The 21,461-nt window shown below is 40.2% G+C and overlaps 1 protein-coding gene across 1 annotated transcript in view; it reads left to right on the forward strand.

Annotated features, from left to right (window-relative positions):
* The first annotated feature begins 11 nt into the window (after window positions 1–11).
* The window catches only part of LOC137436344 (fos-related antigen 2-like), a 24,909-nt gene continuing 3,459 nt past the window's right edge, over window positions 12–21,461 (forward strand). The window contains exons 1-3 of the mRNA XM_068130037.2: window positions 12–170; window positions 879–1,178; window positions 21,386–21,461. The exon at window positions 21,386–21,461 is cut by the window's right edge and continues 32 nt beyond it. Of these exons, the coding sequence (XP_067986138.2) occupies window positions 42–170; window positions 879–1,178; window positions 21,386–21,461 (505 nt within the window). The 5' untranslated portion in view covers window positions 12–41. The remainder of the gene's footprint in view (window positions 171–878; window positions 1,179–21,385) is intronic.

A 21,461-nucleotide genomic window follows, 5' to 3' on the forward strand; every position in this document is an offset into this window, starting at 1 on the left:
TGCGGCGAGAGGCGAGCGGAGCGGAGCCGGCCCGCCGGGATATGTACCGGGACATCATCAACGAACCGAGTACAACGACAGCATCGGATGCCCCGAGTACCGTCGAAGCGACGACCTACAGCGCCCCGGAGCCTTACTATGCCATGGGAAGCGCGGCGTCTGCATGCCAGGTCAGAGCTGACATCTGTTTTGCCGTGCAATGTTTACCTGTTCCGTGGAGGTGAGCTGCCTTTTGCAACGTCCGAGTTCGTGGAGCGCGGTACGTGTACGTCCCGAATGGTTTTCAACGTCTATCCGAGCCGGAATTTTGAAAAGCATTGTTGTTTTTTTTGTTGTCTTCTCTGTTCCCTCTCACGCAGTTTTGGAACATCGTGCACCTGCAGTTCATGCGTTTTCAACCCCCCCCCTCCCCCCTCCGCTACAGCTCCAACAATAGGTGTGATGAGTAATGCTTTTGCAAAAAGCGATGCACCGGTAAAAGCGCCGAGGAATCATTTTCTTGCCACACTAAGGGTGTAGTACAAGGTTATGTTTGTTACACGTATGCGTTTATACATGGTCACCTTTTGCTGTGAGCGGGCCACTGGGCACGCCCAGGTGTCGGGCACGCGCTCCTCGTGGACGGTTAAGCAACCTCGACGGCGATGGCTGATCGAGCGATGAATAATGCTTCACCAATGACCAAGTCGAATACATTGTTTGGTGTGACCTCATGCGTTTTGCAATATTGCGTTACAATACAATAAGCAGCTGTGACATGCGCACCTGCAACACTGGCACGTGACGAGCGTGTGTCACAATCTTCACCGGGACGATTTCTGATGCTCTACGCAGCAGTTGTGACCGTCGAGTGATCCACGTTGTGGTGTCTTCGACAGGGCTACGGCGTGGATATGCCAGGGTCGAGCCGCTCCTTCGTTCCAACCATCACGGCCATCACGACGAGCCAGGATCTGCAGTGGATGGTCCAGCCGACGGTCATCACGTCCATGTCCCGGCAGCCCAGAGTTCCGTGCGCGACTCCGATGGCTTTTCAGTCGTCGTTTCCGCAGCCGGGCCCAAGCCGGATGGCGCTGGCGTCCATACCCAGCTCTGCTCCACCTGCAGGACCCTCAAGACGTCTTGGAGTCATTTGCTCGGCCAGCACGGGCGGAGGACGAAGACGAGGAGATGACGATGTAAGTGGCAATCAAGACCTAATCAATCGATATAAGGCATTTAGACCAAGGAAGTATATTTAAAACTTTCATCACTGACTTATGCACCACTTTAAACTTAGTTTTCACAACTTAAACGTATCTCAAAACAGCCATTTTGGAATTGAGCCTTTTCGGCCAATTGATATACCAAGGAGAGATATCCAAAAACCTTGCCGCTGGATTCTCAATCCAGTGTTCCTGGATTCAATTACTGAAGCACCGTCATTGGGACATCATCGGTGACGTGACGTCTTCCGAAGAGCAGCACGTGTGTCTGGCCTGACCATGCTTACACAAAGTTTGAGAAATCCTTTTTCATTGGTGATGGTACGGTCCAGGGCAGTGGTTGCCAAACTTTTTTTGTCCACGACCCAAAATTTGAAATCGCATTCGACTCGCGACCCAAATGGTACCTGTAACTCCCAAATGGTACCGGTAACTCTCAAATGGTACCTGTAACTCCCAAATGGTACCGGTAAATCCCAAATGGTACCTGTAACTCCAAAATGGTACCGGTAACTCCCAAATGGTACGGCTAACTCCCAAATGGTACCGGTAACTCCCAAATGGTACCTGTAACTCCCAAATGGTACCTGTAATTCCCAAATGGTACCTGTAACTCCAAAATGGTACCGTTAACTCCCAAATGGTATGGGTAACTCCCAAATGGTACCGGTAACTCCCAAATGGTACCGGTAACTCCGAAATGGTACCTGTAACTCCCAAATAGTACCTGTAACTCCCAAATGGTACCTGTAACTCCCAAATGGTACCTGTAACTCCCAAATGGTACCAGTAATGCCCAAATGGTACCGGTAACTCCCAAATGGTACCAGTAATGCCCAAATGGTACCGGTAACTCCCAAATGGTACCGGTAACTCTCAAATGGTACCTGTAACTCCCAAATGATACCGGTAACGCCCAAATGGTACTGGTAACTCCCAAATGGTACCAGTAACTCCCAAATGGTACCTATAACTCCCAAATGGTACCTGTAACTCCCAAATGGTACCGGTAACGCCCAAATGGTACCAGAAACGCCCAAATGGTACCGGTAACTCCAAAATGGTACTGTTAACGCCCAGATGGTACCGGTAACGCCCAAATGGTACCGGTAACGCCCAAATGGTACCTGTAACTCCCAAATGGTACATGTAACTCCCAACTGTAACTCCTGCTAATTTCACCCCAATTCCACTTTTTTGAAATACCAACTTCTGTCCTGGAAGTCCTTGGTGTCCTTGTGTTTTATACTTCTCCCACACCCCTCCCCCCTTCCCACGCCTCCTCCCCCAAGCCCTCTCCCTTCCACACATCTCCCTGCTCTCAAATGTTGTGTTTGTGTGCTTCCCCTTCTCTCCCCATCTTGTCTTCCGCTCCCTTTTAAAATATATTTTGTTTGTCTGGTTGATTTGTTTGTGAAGTAAATGTTAGCTCTTTCACGAGCCTCGATTCAGTATACAAAAAAAAAAAGAAAAAAAAAAGAATGGTACCGGTAACGCCCAAATGGTACCAGAAACGCCCAAATGGTACCGGTAACTCCAAAATGGTACCGGTAACGCCCAAATGGTACAGGTAACGCCCAAATGGTACCAGTAACACCAAAATGGTACCGGTAACGCCCAAATGGTACCGGTCAGAGAAAATGTTTTCGAGATGAAACCCCCCCTCAAAACTGGGACTTTGTGGGGTTTTTCAAGTTTGGGTCGTGACCCTGGGTCGAAGGTGTTGACCATAACGGCAGCCATGAGTCACATGTTCAAGCAACACAACGATGACATAACAGTTGAAAGTTTTCAACCTCCAGATACAACACTGACGAACATGCTACAGCACTTGAAAATCCTTTTTTTTGCTCCATAATTACATTTTAGCCCCGAAGCAGAAAATCTAAAGTACATATCATATAGAAAATCAAAAATACATATCATATAGAAAATCTAAAATACATATCATATAGAAAATCAAAAATACATATCATATAGAAAATCTAAAATACATATATAGAAAATCTAAAATACATATCATATAGAAAATCTAAAATACATATCATATAGAAAATCTAAAATACATATCATATAGAAAATCTAAAATACATATCATATAGAAAATATAAAATACATATCATACAGAAAATCTAAATTGCATATCACAGAAAATCTAAATTACATATCATACAGAAAATCTAAAATACATATCATATAGAAAATCTAAAATACATATCATATAGAAAATCTAAAATACATATCATATAGAAAATCAAAAATACATATCATATAGAAAATCTAAAATACATATCATATAGAAAATCAAAAATACATATCATATAGAAAATCTAAAATACATATCATATAGAAAATCTAAAATACATATCATATAGAAAATCTAAAATACATATCATATAGAAAATCTAAAATACATATCATATAGAAAATCTAAAATACATATCATATAGAAAATCTAAAATACATATCATACAGAAAATCTAAATTACATATCACAGAAAATCTAAATTACATATCATACAGAAAATCTAAAATACATATCATATAGAAAATCTAAAATACATATCATATAGAAAATCTAAAATACATATCATATAGAAAATCTAAATTACATATCATACAGAAAATCTAAAATACATATCATATAGAAAATCTAAAATACATATCATACAGAAAATCTAAAATACATATCATATAGAAAATCTAAATTACATATCATACAGAAAATCTAAAATACTTATCATATAGAAAATCTAAAATACATATCATATAGAAAATCTAAATTACATATCATATAGAAAATCTCAAATACATATCATATAGAAAATCTAAAATACTTATCATATAGAAAATCTAAAATACTTATCATACAGAAAATCTAAAATACATATCATATAGAAAATCTAAAATACATATCATATAGAAAATCTAAAATACATATCATACAGAAAATCTAAAATACATATCATACAGAAAATCTAAAATACATATCATATAGAAAATCTAAAATACATATCATATAGAAAATCTAAAATACATATCATATAGAAAATCTAAATTACATATCATACAGAAAATCTAAAATACATATCATATAGAAAATCTAAAATACATATCATACAGAAAATCTAAAATACATATCATATAGAAAATCTAAATTACATATCATACAGAAAATCTAAAATACTTATCATATAGAAAATCTAAAATACATATCATATAGAAAATCTAAATTACATATCATATAGAAAATCTCAAATACATATCATATAGAAAATCTAAAATACTTATCATATAGAAAATCTAAAATACTTATCATACAGAAAATCTAAAATACATATCATATAGAAAATCTAAAATACATATCATATAGAAAATCTAAAATACATATCATACAGAAAATCTAAAATACTTATCATATAGAAAATCTAAAATACATATCATATAGAAAATCTAAAATACATATCATATAGAAAATCTAAAATACTTATATAGAAAATCTAAAATACTTATCATATAGAAAATCTAAAATACATATCATATAGAAAATCTAAAATACATATCATATAGAAAATCTAAAATATATATCATACAGAAAATCTAAAATACATATCATATAGAAAATCTAAAATACATATCATACAGAAAATCTAAAATACTTATCATATAGAAAATCTAAAATACATATCATATAGAAAATCTAAAATACATATCATATAGAAAATCTAAAATACATATCATATAAACCAGGGGTTCTTAACCTTTCTAGTGTCGCACCCCCTTTAGCAATTGTTGCTCGTCTCCACGCCCCCCTCCACCTACATCTGACGAAGCCGCTCGTTGGGGAGAGGGCGAGAGGGGCTGCCCTCTCGCCGGGGGGGTCTGAGGGGACCCCCCAGGAAATTTTTGAATTCTAGGTGCTCTGTGGTGCATTCTGAGGGGTTTGTTCGTTGATATTGAAGCCAGCCAGGGCTGGGCCCTGGGCCCTGGCTATTGACGTAGATTCTGTTAACAGCCAGGGTCAGGGTTAACAGTCTTTTTCGCACTCATTGCCATTGACTTCGATTCCAGTTAATAATCTGTCGGAAGAAAAAAAGAAGTGTTAGTTGAGACTGAAACAAACTAGGAATTATATAAGGCGCTATCTTTTCGGTTAATTAATTTTTTTCAGAAGGAGGATTATAATTTCCGTTTGGGGTTATTTAGACGTTTATACTGCCGTCCCGCACCCCCTCTGAAAATTGCTCACGCCCCCCTTGGGGGGCACGCCCCACAGGTTAAGAACTGAGGATATAGACAATCTCAAATACATATCACATAGAAAATCTAAAATACATATCATACAGAAAATCTCAAATACATATCATATAGAAAATCTAAATTACATATCATATAAAAAATCTCAAATACATATCATATAAAAAAAACTAAAATACATATCATATAGAAAATCTAAAATACATATCATATAGAAAATCTAAAATACATATCACATAAAAAATCTAAAATACATATCATATAGAAAATCTAAAATACATATCATATAGAAAATCTAAAATACATATCATATAGAAAATCTAAAATACATATCATATAGAAAATCTAAAATACATATCATATAGAAAATCTAAACTACATATCATATAGAAAATCTAAAATACATATCATATAGAAAATCTAAAATACATATCATATAGAAAATCTAAGATACATATCATATAGAAAATCTAAGATACATATCATATAGAAAATCTAAGATACATATCATATAGAAAAACTAAAATACATATCATATAGAAAATCTAAGATACATATCATATAGAAAATCTAAAATATATATCATATAGAAAATCTCAAATACATATCATATAGAAAATCTAAGATACATATCATATAGAAAATCTAAAATACATATCATATAGAAAATCTAAAATACATATCATATAGAAAATCTAAATTACATATCATATAGAAAATCTAAAATACATATATAGAAAATCTAAAATACATATCACATAGAAAAGAGCATTTCCAAAGAGGAAAATCATTTTAAAATACATCATCCATGCTATTCATATAACTGGTATGGTGTCGTATGTGAATAATATATGATTCATTTTGCATTATGTTTGGAGACTAAGCTTTAAGAGGATGTTTTCTTAAAAAAAAAAAACAGGAATCTTTAGCCTCTTGTCGTAAGGTTCAGGATGTATGTACCAAAATCAACAAATATTATTATTATACGCCGTCTCTTTTTAAGAAGTGGTGTACTCTCATTTCCAGTTGTCCAACAGGGTTCTCATAATGGAGTTTGTTGTAGGATTATCCCGTCCTGCTAAAGTTTCTCACACAGTGAACGTCGTCCCTTCTAATGGAACGTTAAGCTAGCTGATACATCCGTGAGCACTCACTTCCGGAAGTGAAACATCCATGATATGGTTCGGAAAGAATAGACCACCGTGTGCCAGCACAGGCTGTCAACATGGCCGAGAGGTGCGCACACTCGCCTATAAGCTCTCTAGCCTGGGTTAGAATCTTGACAAGCTATAAACTGTCATCCTGGTGTTTCACAGGCTGGGTGATTCATCAATATGTGTGCCAACCCTCGAATGGACGTTAAAATGGGTGTCACCTCTGCTGGAATTCGTCGGTGGACGTTAGGGATCCCACTGTGTCCTTCGCGATGATTAGGTGAGCTATCGCAGGCACCATTAACAAAATCCTTCCCTAACCTTAGTTGAGCATCAGGCTTGTCCAGCTGGTTGGTGAAAGGCTTGGGCTAAGCTTCCAACCCCACAATAACTTAGGAACTATAAAGAGCAATCAGAGATTGCAAACCCTCGCCAGGATGTATTTTCAGTGGTTTTTAAGGCTTTTGTGTTAAAACAAATATGGCGGCGAACCACGTGATCGATAACGTCATCATTAGTTTTTTTTCTAAACTAATTTATTCCTAGATTATGCTCAAGAAATGTAATCTTGATCGGATGAAGATTTGTACTTGTCGAATTATGACATCATAATGGAGGCACCTATGACATCATCATTAACATATTTTATTCCCCATGGAGAGTTATTTACAATGAGCCATGTCTCAATACTTTCTATTCAGCGCTTTCGGAGATACAGAGGTGCAATTTTTTGGGGTTTTTCCAAGATGGCGGCCGAGCCACGTGACCTATGACGTCATCATTAAAAAAAAATTCCACCAATTTATGCCTACATGATGCTCAAGAAATTTAATCTTGATAGGATGAAGTTTTGTACTTGTCGAATTAGGACATAATGGAGGCACCTATGACATCATCATTAACATATTTTATTCTCCATGGAGAGTTCTTTACAATCAGCCATGTCTCAATTTTTTCCTATTCAGTGCTTTCAGAGATATAGAGGTACAAAGTTTTTCGCTTTTTCCAAGATGGCGGCCGAACCACGTGACTGATGATGTCATTTTTTTTTTTTCTAAACTAATTTATTCCAAGATTATGCTCAAGAAATTTCATCTCAATCGGATGGAGTTTTGTACTTGTCGAATTATGACGTCATAGTGGAGGCACCTATGACATCATCATTAACATATTTTATTCCCCATGGAGAGTTCTTTACAATCAGCCATGTCTCAATTTTTTTCTATTCAGTGCTTTCGGAGATATAGAGGTGCAAAGTTTTTCGCTTTTTCCAAGATGGCGGCCGAACCACGTGACCGATGACGTCATCATTATTATTTTTTTCTCCACCAGTTTATGCCGACATGGCGCTCAAGAAACTTCATCTTGATTGGATGAAGTTTTGTACTTGTCGAATTATGACGTCATAATGGAGGCACCTATGACATCATCATGAACATATTTTATTCCCCATGGAGAGTTCTTTACAATGAGCCATGCCAGAATTTTTTCTATTCAGCACTTTCAGAGATATAGAGGTGCAAGGTTTTTCGATTTTTCCAAGATGGCGGTCGAACCACGTGACCTATGACGTCATAATTATCATGAAAAAATTATACAGGTGGAGTTGCACCTATGGTGAAAATTTCCTGTCAATCAGGCCAACGGTTGCAGAGAAAATCATATTTATTCTGTGCGGACAAACAGACAAACAGACAAACAAACAAACGGACTCAAATGCAATACCCTCTCTTCTGGCGAGGGTGATAAGTGTGCAGTTAAAGAAGAAGAACTGTCGCGCACTGGCACACCGGATAAATTCCCATCTCCCTCATTCCGGCTGCACTCTCAAAACACTCCGAAAGGGTCGGTGTGTCATTGGAGTAAAATGTGGGTTTCACGCCTCTCTTTGCAATGACTCCAGACTTAGCTGGCGAGACTATTTCATTGTCTTTTATCTGTATGTAGAGCGTTTTGAGCAATGTGCAATCACTAACCTCGTCTTTCAAAAGGACTAGTGATGTCTGAGAACGTGATGACACGCTTAGTGCATCATATATGAATCGGCTTTCTTTATGCAACACGAACCATGCATCACGTCTGTTTTTGAAATGCATCTCTTTTCAACTGATTCATAAGAAGTGCAAGTTGACTTGTACCTGTGAAATCGTAGTTTAAGTCAAGGGTACCCACCAAGAGATCATGCTATGTTGGCTCAGCTGAAACAGTTGTTGACTAAGCAATCCACCCACGGTTTCAATCCAACTTTTTATATAACTCACCAAAAATTAGTCAATAAAATTTTGCAAAACTGTGTTAAGACTACATTACATCGAACGTGGCATTATCCCCACACTTAGAAGAACTGGGATGGGGTGAGAGTGGTGGGGACTAGTGTCACAATGGTCAAAACAGAAGTTTGTTTTATTGTAAACTCAAAATTTTACATTGGGTCATTCCTGTTGGAACTTTTTGCAATCTTCCAACTTTACTTTAGGTGAGAAGTGTGGGATTTGTGATGGTGCGCCATCAACTTCACTCTAGTTTTCAGTTGGGTCGGCATGAATTATACGTCACAACTCTCTCTTTGAAGGCAGCCATCAGTCATCAAAGTGGAAATGTTTTGACTCTTGTGTTTATTTGCATGGATTTTGTGAACATTATACCAGACAGAGATTAATTGACGGTCATGGCATAACTGGAGGCAAGAATGGTTTGCTCTATTTTCCTTTCTTAAACAATTAAATTGATATGTGTGGGAAAATTACATGCGCAGACCAAGAACCGAACCCAGATCCTCTGGAAAATCATACCAGTGCTCTGCCATCTGAGCTATCTGGGTGACCCTGACTGATCATGCAATTTTCCCACATATGATTGCCACCCTCTTTCCGTCAATGCTTCCGGGGCACTCGCTGCCAACCATAGGAGCACCAACGGCCTGAACACGAGAGGGTCTTCCTCCAATGGGGGGACAAATCCATGTCCTCTATTATAAACACCACTGGGGGCGGAGTGAAGCAAATAGATCCAGGTCCTCTGGAATGCCGTACAAGTGCTCTGCCATCTGAGCTATCTGGGTGACCCTGACTGATCATGCAATCCTCCCACATATATGATTGCCCTCTTTCTGTCAATGCTTCCGGGGCACTCGCTGCCAACCATAGGAGCACCAACGGCCTGAACACGAGAGGGTCTTCCTCCAATGGGGGGGACAAATCCATGTCCTCTATTATAAACACCACTGGGGGCGGAGTGAAGCAAATAGATTAATGAACAAGATTAAATAATTAAATTGATATATGTGGGAAACGAAAGAGAGTGGCAATCATAAGTGTGGGAAAATTGCATGCTCAGTCAGGGTTGCCCTGATAACTCAGATGGCAGAGCACTGGTATGGTTTTTCAGAGGACCTGGGTTTGATTCCTGGTCTGGGCGCGTAATTTCCCCACATATACCAATTTAAATATTTAATCCTGTTCATTAATCTAATTGTTTCTTTAAAAAAAAATCTGCCAACCATATATATTATTGAAACTTGGGCAGGAATTATGCAAAGGTATACGCATTGTTCTCATGGACCTTTGATCAACAGTAGGAACACCTGTTGTGCATTTCTTCAAATACCTAGATATTTATCGCTAATATGGATGACCGCATGAAATAGGTTTCATTGTAGCTATTTCATGTTGAACTTGTATGCAAAGCTCGTGCAATCACTGAAGCCATCAGGGACCATTGTCATTTTGTGTGCAGCGCCTGGCTGCCAGTTTTGTATCATTGCTGAGTGCCATAGCTGTGCCACCGATGCATTGCCCCCTGTGGGTTCGAGCACAAATTTTAACTTTGTTGAGGGTGCTGGCAATAGATCACCTACTCTTCACGGAGACCGAGGGATCTTTAACTTCCACCAACTAATGCTGGCAGACGATATATCCAGTTCGATGTCCATCCAAGGGACGGCGCCCACATTGATGAATTGCTCTGTCTGTATCAGAGACCATGACATGTAATCCTAATGGCACTGGCACACTGACCTTCTCTTCTCGACACGCACCTTCCACAAGTGAGAGCTAGCAGATAGCACAGCCAGCTTATTGAATCTTCTGAAACGAGGGTGCACTCTTTGATGCAATATGGAATTCGCAGTAATTGTGGTTTCTGCAACTCAATGGCCTTTCAAACCGTCACGTGTGCCATACTCTTGCTGATCGCAGGTGCTACTGGAGCAGTTCCTGGGCAAAGGTCGTGTTGGGTTATTTTACGTTGCCTTCCCGGCAGTCAGTCGGGGCAGCAGTTTGTAATTTGTTGAGGATACCAACAACAACTCGCCGACTCTTCGCGAAAGACACCATGGGATATTTAACGACTGCCAATGCCCCCAGTGCTGGTAGATGGGTCCTTCGGCTTGATGTCCATCTGATGGACGATGCACGCATTGATGCCTCGCCCTTGGATGTGAAACACCAGAGTGACAGTATTGAGCTGGGCCGACCAAACCAGGATTTTCCAACCCAGGACAGACAACCAGGATACATAGACATTATTCACCCCAGATCCACTTTTTTTTGAAATCCCGACTTCTTTCTTTCCTGGAAGTTCTAGCAGTGTCCATGTATTTTATACCTTAACCCCCACCGTCCCATGCCTCCTCCCCCCAAGCCCTCTCCCTCCCACAGATCTTCCGATGTCTCTGTTCTCTGCTGTTTACTTGTGTGCTTCCTTCTCTCTCCCCATCTTGTCTCCCGTTCCCTTTATTGTATGTTTTGTGTGTCAGTTTGTCTTTTTGTGATTAATGTTAGCTCTTACACGAGCCTCGATCTTGTATACAAAAAAAAAAAAAAAACTAAATCAAAGTGTCTTTGGTTCAAGGCTATCATGCTAGCTTGCCAACAATCCTTAAAGGGCCTATCTCATTGGCCTGGAGACTAGGTGGCGACCTGGTGGCGACTCGAGTCTCCCCTGGCTGCGGAGACATCTCCGCGACGTCTCCTGGAGACTAGCCGGGTCTCCGGGAAGTCGCGGGAAATTCAAACATGTTCGATTTTTTTGGAGACTTTTTGGAGACGTCCTCGTTGCTATGAACGAAAAAGTCGGCGCAATTTATCAGAGCTCTTCATGTTTTACCCCTAATTTTTACCTCAGTGGAGTTATATATCGAAAAGAAATTTGCAATCACAGAAACTCTGAAGTTTTGGCTTTTGATACATGTAATTTTATTGACAAAATATGTACTAGAAAATGGAAAATAACTCGGTTGAAAAGTTCATGTTCACCAGAGCCGATCAAAACGGATATACTCGTGACTCGTCCACAGCGAAAGAAAATAGAAAACGAATATATCCGTGACTCGTCTCGAACGGGTTAAAATAAATATTTACAAGTAATATTTATTGTGAACATTACAGTTTACATCAAAGCAATATATAAAAAATCCCAATAGAATTTCATACAGTTTATGCAATGACACAATTCTATAGAGTACAGTATGCAGCATGGAAATAGTCCTTCACTCCTGGTCCAAGTGAGGTACATCCAGGTCAAGGTCTTCATCATCTGGTACTTGTTCCTGCTGCTGCTGCTGCTGCTGCTCCTTGTACTGCCTTGGAAGAGGCCCCACCATCTTGTCTTGCCAGGGGACAGCTCCAACCCCAGAGTAGTACTGGATCAGGTACTCTCTCTGGTTCTTGGCAACAGACGGTATGTTTCTTCCTCTTCTCTTCATCCCCTCCAACTGGTTGGTATGCTGTCTCCACTCTCCAGGGGCAACTTCCTCCTTCTGCTCATCCTCCAGGTAGGGATCCTGCTCCAACAGCATAACAGCTTCATTGCAGATGTCCATGGTGAGAGTTCTTGACTGTCTGACATCTGAAAAGCGAATGATAGATCTAGTTGTAGATCTAGGTATATATAGACAGGGAGAAGTCACGGCGACGTCTCCGCAAGCTTGCGGAGACCCATGGCGACCTATCGGCGACTGCCGGAGACGTCGCGGAGACGTCGCCGCAACTGCCGGAGACGTCGTGGAGACGTCGCCGCAACTGAGAAGACGTCTCGGAGACGTCGCCGCGACTGCTGGAGACGTCGCGGCGACGTCCCCGCGACGTTCGGGCGAATTGGTTGTCACCTTGTCTGGAGACGTCGCGGAGACGTCGCGGACGTCGCCCTGGCGTCGCCTTGATGAGAGCGCAAGCCATTTTTTGTCTCCCGAGTCGCCCGAGTTGCCCGAGTTGCCGCGACTGATCAGTCGCGGCAGTCGCGGCGACGTCTCCGCCAATGAGATAGGCCCTTTATGTGGCATAAATTAATTAGGGCTTCCTTATAATTAAATTCACGATAATAGTTAATTTTTTGCGATTAACATTCCAATTCATTGCAGAATCACACAACATGTGAGCATTATTGAGTTATAATATCATTTTCTTAGATTACCAAGGATATGCATATGCACACACTTTTAAGGTTTATCAACATCGTATTTTAACCCATGACACTCTTTATAGTCACAGAGGTGGTGGTGGTTCATGTGCAGCCTGTGGCTGCTGCTTGCATCAGTTTCCGGGGTAGCGGATGCCACTGATGCAATGCCTCTCCATGACCGGTCACCTCGTGTTAATTCAACTGATTTGCAGGGGCTCAACCTCAGAACCCTAAAATCTTCAGCCTGCCACCTTAACCGTTAAACTAACACCAGACTTATAGTCACAGTCAAAATGAACCATATCAATCTACAGCCAGGATTTCCTCTTGAGGTGCTGCCCCTTTAGGCCAACTAATGCAATAGATGCCACAGGATCTTTTGCATCGACTTAAGATTGCACAGGAGCCACCCGGCCTACCGACTTGCTAAGAGGTTGCGTACTCTTTAATGCTGCATTGCCTTGCACAAATCAAGGTTTTACAAGCCAGATGGCCAGGCCTGACATTTGATTGAAAGAGCACGAATTTGGTAATCCTTCAGAGTGCTAGTGATCACTAATCTCCTCTTTGCAAAACACACTGTGGGATCTTTAACGTCCACAACTCATGCTAGCAGAAGGGACGCTCAGCTTAATGTTCATCTGATGGATGGTGCACTTTTATATGATGCAACTCCTTCCCTGGGAATTACTGATCCAACAGTTTAAAGCAGGGTAGGGAGTCAAACCCATACTACACCTCAAAGATAAGTGTGCTACGTCTGCTTCAACCTTTAGGACTTCAGAAGGATTAGAGTGGTCTACCTATTGAACTGTCTTGTCACGACATTTATTATACCTGCAAAACGATGGAACCCCTACTTAGCCATCCACCCATCTCTTACTCCCATATGTACCATTTAAGCACAGCTCTAAACACCATCCAGCCACCACCTTCCCCACCTTGCTTCAGACACATTGCAACTTTGTCTTCATAATTTATCTCCACCTGACTAGTGCAGTTATTGTTGTTATAAAAGCTTACCCACTCCCCCACTTTCCTCATCCCCACAAAATGCTTTTACTACTGTTTGGTGTCCACCAACAACCGAGGTTTTTAAAATCATAGCGATATGGCACAAAAATACACGAAACGTAACTTTTGTTAGGTATCAGCCCTGATTTGCTCACTGTCCTTTCACCTTGAGTGTGTATCGATGCAATGTCACTTGCAAGTCGATGAACAAAGAGGAGGAAGGTTTATTTTATTTCTCAATGAATGGGAAAAGCTTAGAAAACGATTGAATTCAGGATAATAACTTTTAAATTAAGCAGTCTGCCTCAAGCCATACTGTTTTCGTTTTGTTGTACGTAGTTTTTACGTAAAGCCGCTTCAAACTTTGAGCATTTCAAAATCGCAGAATAATTAATTAAAATAATTCCAGTTAACTAAACGGAATTCCAGTCACGGCCAAAAGGCTCATGGAGCCATTATTGTACACACAGAGTGGTTATACACACACTCGTAAGACTAACATCAAACGAACACTACCTGGTCATATGTTGAGCAACATCCATTGTATATTTACCCATCTTGTGTGGTGGATTTCAAAAGTGTTATTCGGCTTCCAAAATTATTATTGAAAATAAGCGAATGAAAAATGGAACGAAAATAGACGTATTAGGGAAGAAATTCCAAATAACAATGTTAATCCAAGAAAAGGAGCAGGAGTCATAAAATTACTACACTCACAACCACCTACCCCACTACCCACTACCCCCTAACTACCTATTACACACTATGCATCAGCCTGAACTTCAACCATGCCTACATATAAAAAGTGTGCATATATATATATCGTCAGAATAGTATATATATATATATATATATATATATATATATATATATATATATATATATATACACACACACACACACAGGGTGGTCCAGAAACCCTGGGCACATTTTGAAGAACGATATCTGCAACAAACAATTACGTTTATTATTGTTTTTGGTGCAAAACAAAACATGATTACTCGTAAATGGATGTGATCGCTTCAACACAGACAGGCGTCACGTGATACGCAACAGGGTGAGGTGCATCATGTGATATGGGTCAGGGTGAGCTTCGCTCTTTGTGCTGCACGTGTTTGTCTTTGCATTAGTTCAGTTCATTATGAATTAGACACCCTAATATGACGGAGGATATCATGAGACAGAAAATTCGTGCTGTACGCTTGTATTCTGCACCTGGAAATTCGGCTGAAGTTCACAGACAACTTGTCAAAGAATGTGGCGCCGACGCAATTGACACAAGAACTATCGGCAGAAAAAACAAGCAGTTTTATGAAACCGGCAGCATTCTTCCAAAACAGTCACCAGGTAGGCCTCGTACTGTTCAAACTGAGGAAAGCAGAGCGGTCATTCAACAACAACTCGACAATAACACACCATTATCAACTCGTCGTTTATCAAACGTCACCAACATAAGCTGATCATCAATTTTAAGAATACTAAAAGACCTTAATGGGAAACCATACATACCCAGATTAATTCATCAACTATCTGAGGATGATTTTGACAGGCGCCTTGAGGCATGTGAGACATTGCTTGGGTTAATCGATATGGACAATGATTTGCAGAACAGGATATTGTGGTCAGATGAATCCAAGTTTACTTTATCTGTTCTGTGAATCGTCATAACAGCGTGATATGGGCAGTAGACAACCCAAGATTTACTGTTGAGCACAACATCCAGTATCAAGCTGTGTGTCCGTCTGGGCAGGCATTTCTTCTGGAGGCATTGTTGGACCAATATTTTTCGAAGAAAATGTGAATGCTGCAAATTACCTTCTAATGCTGGAGCAGCATGTATTTCCACTCAATGATGGCAAAATGTGGTTCATGCATTATGCTGCCAGTGTACGCCAGGCCCTTAATTTGAACTTTGCAGACCAAATGGATTGGCCGTCATGGTCCGGGTGAATGGCCGCTGCGGTCTTGTGATTTAACACCATGTGATTTCTTTCTTTGGGTTTCCTCAAACACAAAGTGTATGTGAGGAATCCGACGACCCTGAGAGACTTGAAACAATTCATCCGTAAGGAGACTGCTGCCTTAATGACTGAAACATGCAGAACTGCGTGCCAGAGTGCAGTTTGAACATTTGACCTGATCTGTTTCATGTATATTAGACTGATTAGACTGCTTAATGAGTAATCATGTTTTATTTTGCACCAAAGAACAATAATAAACTTAGCTGTTTGTTGCAGGTATCGTTCTTCAAAATGTGCCCAGGGTTTCTGGACCACCCTGTGTGTGTGTGTGTGTGTGTGTGTGTGTGTGTGTGTGTGTGTGTATATATATATATATATATATATATATATATATATATATATATATATATATATATATATATATATATATATATATATATATATATACAGTGCGTATCAAAAAAAAGGTAATCCGAATTCAAGGGGTTGATATGCAAAGGTTATTTAGTTTGACAATTTACATGTAGATTACCAATTATGAGGAGATCCTCAGCTTTCCATTGATGCCTTTCATGCATCATTGGTGTCACACATGACCGAGTACATGTTCATTGAAAATGACAAGTTCAAATCGCATTTTTACAAGTGTGGCTAATCGGTGCAAGACAGTTTTAAATGGACGCATTACTTGTCGCCTGCCAAGTTGATTATGTAAAATTGTTAAGCTGGTCTGGTAATCGTCGGTTGCGTCATCCTTTTTTAAGATGGGCCTACAGTGTATGGGTTTAGAGACAGCCTGAGTCATTCAAAAGATGGTTCAACTTATGACTGAACAGCGGACCTTCGTGGTTACAACCTTTCACCAAACTGGAAGTTTTCAGCGAACTCGTGATGCGTTCAGGGAACGTTTCCCAGAACGGGAGCCTCCAGCAGCCAAAACCATCTGGGCGAATGTTAGAAAATACCAAGAGCATGACACTAGCCTCAAATGTAACAAGTAGAATTCTGGTATATATCGCACTGGGCGATCGGAAATGAACATTGCAGCAGTAAGGCAGCAAGTTTTGTAGCATCCTAGGGATACCAGCACAAGATGAAATGGGATGGGATTGCCTTTGGCAACATTCAACCGAATCACAAGACTGGACCTCCACCAACATCCATATCAGATTCACATCCGGCACAACTTATGCCAGGGGATTTTGCCAGGACGCTGGTGCTTGCCAGATGGTTGACAGCACGTTGCGAAGCAGATGTCAATTTCCTGTGGTATCTCGTTATCGGCAACGAAGCTGCTTTCGCCATGGACGGCAAGTTCAATACCCATAACGTTCTTGAATATGCACCGACAGGACAACCCATGGAATTTAATTTTGACACCAACATGAATGGACCAAAGTGGACTGTTTGGTTGGGACTTTGTGGAAGTGGTCAGGTGATCGGGCCATTTTTCTTTCAAAAGAATGTCAATGGTAACAGGTATCTGCAGATGATCAATGATGAAGTTTTACCGCAGCTGGAGGAGAACTTTGAGCGACAAGTTCGTCATGTCTTCAGATATCTCTGGTGGGCCAAAGACAGGGCCCCAGCACATCGTCTTATCGCTGTCCGAGATCGACTGAGGGAACTCTTTGGAGACCGAGTCATCGCCCTCAACCATGCAGTGGAATGGCCGCCAAGATCACCTGACCTCACACCATGTGATTATTTCCTTTGGGCCTAATTAAAGTACAAGGTTTTTTGTAACTCCTCCCCGTGATCTTGACGAATTGCGGGGCCGTATTCGACATGGAGTGGATGCTTTGCGCAATGACCCGGCTATGGTGAGACGAGCAGTTCAGAGCATGCTCCGCCGCTGTGAGCTTTGTGTTGAAAGGGGAGGTGGACATGTTGAAGGTGTGGGTGCATAAAGGCCAATCATTCCTGAGAAAAGTTCACATCTGACGTTTATTTTGCACCAATTATCCTGACTTGCATCGATTAGTCAAACTTGTAAAAATGCGATTTGAACTTGTCATTTTCAATAAACATGTACTCGGTCATGTGTGACAGCAATGATGCATGGAAGGTATCAATGGAAAGCTGAGGATCTCCTCTTAATTAGTAAACCACAGGTAAATTGTCAAAATAAATAACCTTTGCATATTAACCCCTTGAATTCGGATTACCTTTTTTTTGATACGCACTGTGTGTATATATATATATATATATATATATATATATATATATATATATATATATATATATATATATATATCAAATCAAAGATCAAATCAAAATTATCTAGCCTGGGTTTGAATCTTAACAGCTATAAATTGTAATCCTGGTGATCTGCAAGCAACACAAGGCATCATTGTATCCCTTGGGTAGACATTAAACTTGATATCCCATCTACCAGCATTAGTTGCTAAAGATCCCATGGTGTCCTTTGTGAAGAGTAGGCAAGTTATTGCAGGTGCCCTGAACCAATTCCAATTCCTGCCCAGGCTGAATCCCTTCTTTCACGACTTTTCTGTTGTTTCTTGGAAAAATGTTTTGGTGCATAATAATCTCGAGAAGTTACTCTTTCTATCCATATAAAAATCTCAATTTGGACCCTGTGGTTATATTTTGACTCTCTTCGGCTTTTTCTCGCTAAGAGAAATGCCGACAAGTGTCTGGTTTTGCCAGAGCACGTCACATTTATTTATGTATATATATTTATATACATTGAATTTTAAAACAAAAACTATAGCACTTAGCTGGAATTTGTTTTGAAAGTCATTAACTAGACCTATTGGTCGATGTATATTCCAAGATGCAGCTAGTTTCAATGTATAATCCTTGAGATATTAGTGCCAACACATTTTGGGCGGACGGATAGACGGACGGACGGACAGACTCCAATGTGATTTTGAGGGTTTTCTAAATATAACTCAAGAATGCGGAAACGGACGTTGCTGAAATTCGGAACATATTACCTCAACGTACAAAGCATTTACATCTGAAATTTGCAGCCGATTTCGTCCAGTAGAAGCCGAGAAACGTATTTTCAGTCCCCATGTTAAAGCTGCATACAGAGAAACGATCCCTTATATAAAGGAAGGGGCGCTTTGCGGCTCCCTTTGATAATGCTCATATGCAAATTAGTCTTCTTTTATTTAATTGGCTTCAATGATTTTGAAAATGTATAAAGAAATCCAATTACTTTAATAACTTGTCTTTGTGGTTTTAATGTGTAAACTAACTGTAAAGTTCCGTAAAAGTTGTGTAATTTGACATACTAGGGCATGCCCGTACTATATCTATATCTAAAATTATATCCCCACCCTCTATTTACATGAAATGGTTTGGTCCAAAGCGAACGGCTTGCGAGTACGGTGACAATCCCCCCCCTCTATTTACATGAAATGGTTTGGTCCATTCGCAAAGCCAAAGCGAACGGCAGTTACGAATCGCAGTTACGATGAATCGCAAAGTAGTTTTAATTAGTTTTAAAACATAGTTTAACGCCAACATAGTTTGCCAACGTGAAATAAATGAATACGCTCTCAAATGTGCCGTCCGAGGCAGAGTCTGTTCGCCACGTTCGGCACACGTGATAGCTCGCTGCTCTCTGATTGGTTGAATCGTTTTTGGACATAGCTCGGTAACTACTTGTCCGATTAATTTCAAACCTTGAAAAGGCACATCCTCGGGTCCCCAGCAATATACCTGGCAAGTTTAAAGTATATCGGACCGGTAGTTGTCGAGAAACAGCGGTCACAGACATACAAACATACAAACATACAAACAAACATACACACAGAGATTAGTGGAATTATAGATAGATTGCGTGTTGTTGGTTATTCTTTCGCATTTACCATACTTCGTGTGTGTGTGTGTGTGTGTGTGTGTGTGTGTGTGTGTGTGTGATTACTGTGTGTTTGTGATATCCAGCTCATCTTATCATCATTCCCCTTCCTTCTCCCACCTCCTCTCATATTTTCCTCTCAAACTATCTGCAGCATTCTTCTCGACATTCCCACCTCCATTTCCCACCAAACCTTCCACCCCAATTATTAACCCACTGAAGTTTTTATGACGGCAAAGTGGCATTTTCATGACGTCATATCGACTTGTCAGAGATGCAAGAAATACAGTTGTCATTTTGAGGACTTTCAAACGAGAAAAAATTCCTAAGCTGTAAAATATTCTCATAGTACTGTAGTTTGGGCGTTCGTCCGAAGGCGGACGGAACCTTGGAAAAGTGTATTAGTCAGCGTTCCGAGCAACACGTGGTTAGGAGAAAGCACAAGGGGGGACAGGGACTGAAAATGCCCGTGAGCCGCATCCCAGGTGTGCACTTTTGAAACGGAACTGACTGGAGACTCAATTCACATTTATAAATACAACTAATGTGCGGAGCAGCCACTGAGATTATTATCTCTTCATATTCAAAGCATCTCTCTCCTGAACTCTCCGATTAATTCACCAAACTTAGAGAACTGTGTTAAACTTCCCACCACCTGTATACGGTTGGCATGTACAACGATCGCACCCAACCAGAGATCCAAGCTCACACCCAGCAACGGTCGAAAAGTTGGCCCAACAATGGCCCATTGTTATCCATTGTTTGGAACCGATCTGGAGAAGTTGCCCGAGAACCTGTCCTGATGGAGTTGTCCATTTTTCTGCCCAAAACTGAATTTAGACAAGTTTCTTTATTTCAGAATTTGTTTCAATGCATAATGCTCATGTGATTTTCATAATCGCCAATAATTCGTATAATATGACCGTGCCCAAATTTGGAATGAGTCGTCATTTTATCATGAGTCTGTTGCAGTTGGTTCCTCGTGTATTTGCCTCTTTGCACTCCTTTCCACCACCCATTGCAAATTGGAATAGGTTTGAGGTCATATCCGCTACATGTATTTGTATACGACGCTTTAGCAGCTGCATTCAAGAGTTCATGAAAGTCAAATGTCTTTTTTTTTTGTTAAAGGTATTCCGGCTGCAGGGTCAGGGAGAATAAGTGCACGATACTGTTGCACAAGGATATACAGGAACTTTGACGCATTTGGCCCATCATGCCGATGCCATATTAACAGCACATTGATTGAATATATATATATATATATATATATATATATATATATATATATATATATATATATATATATATATATATATATATATATATATATATATATATATATATCAGTTTATCAACTTGATTTCACTGTGATGTTCAGAGGGGGAGGATTGCTGGGGAAGAGAACAGTGGCACAGGCATGGTGACATATAGTATACGGGTTCACATGCATAAAAAGTTTAAAACATTCAAACGTCTCCTGCAGGTTAATGGTGTCACCTCTTCCTCAGTGCATAGACTTCCAGAACTTTCTTCTTTGAAATATGTTGTTGTTTTTTCCAGCTGACGCCGGAGGAGGCAGGGAAGAGAAGATTAAGAAGAGAACGTAATAAGCAAGCGGCTGCGCGCTGTCGAAATC

Source organism: Myxine glutinosa, chromosome 1 (assembly GCF_964187855.1).
Source record: "Myxine glutinosa chromosome 1, kmMyxGlut1.1, whole genome shotgun sequence".
In the NCBI taxonomy this organism is placed as follows: Eukaryota; Metazoa; Chordata; class Myxini; order Myxiniformes; family Myxinidae; genus Myxine; species Myxine glutinosa.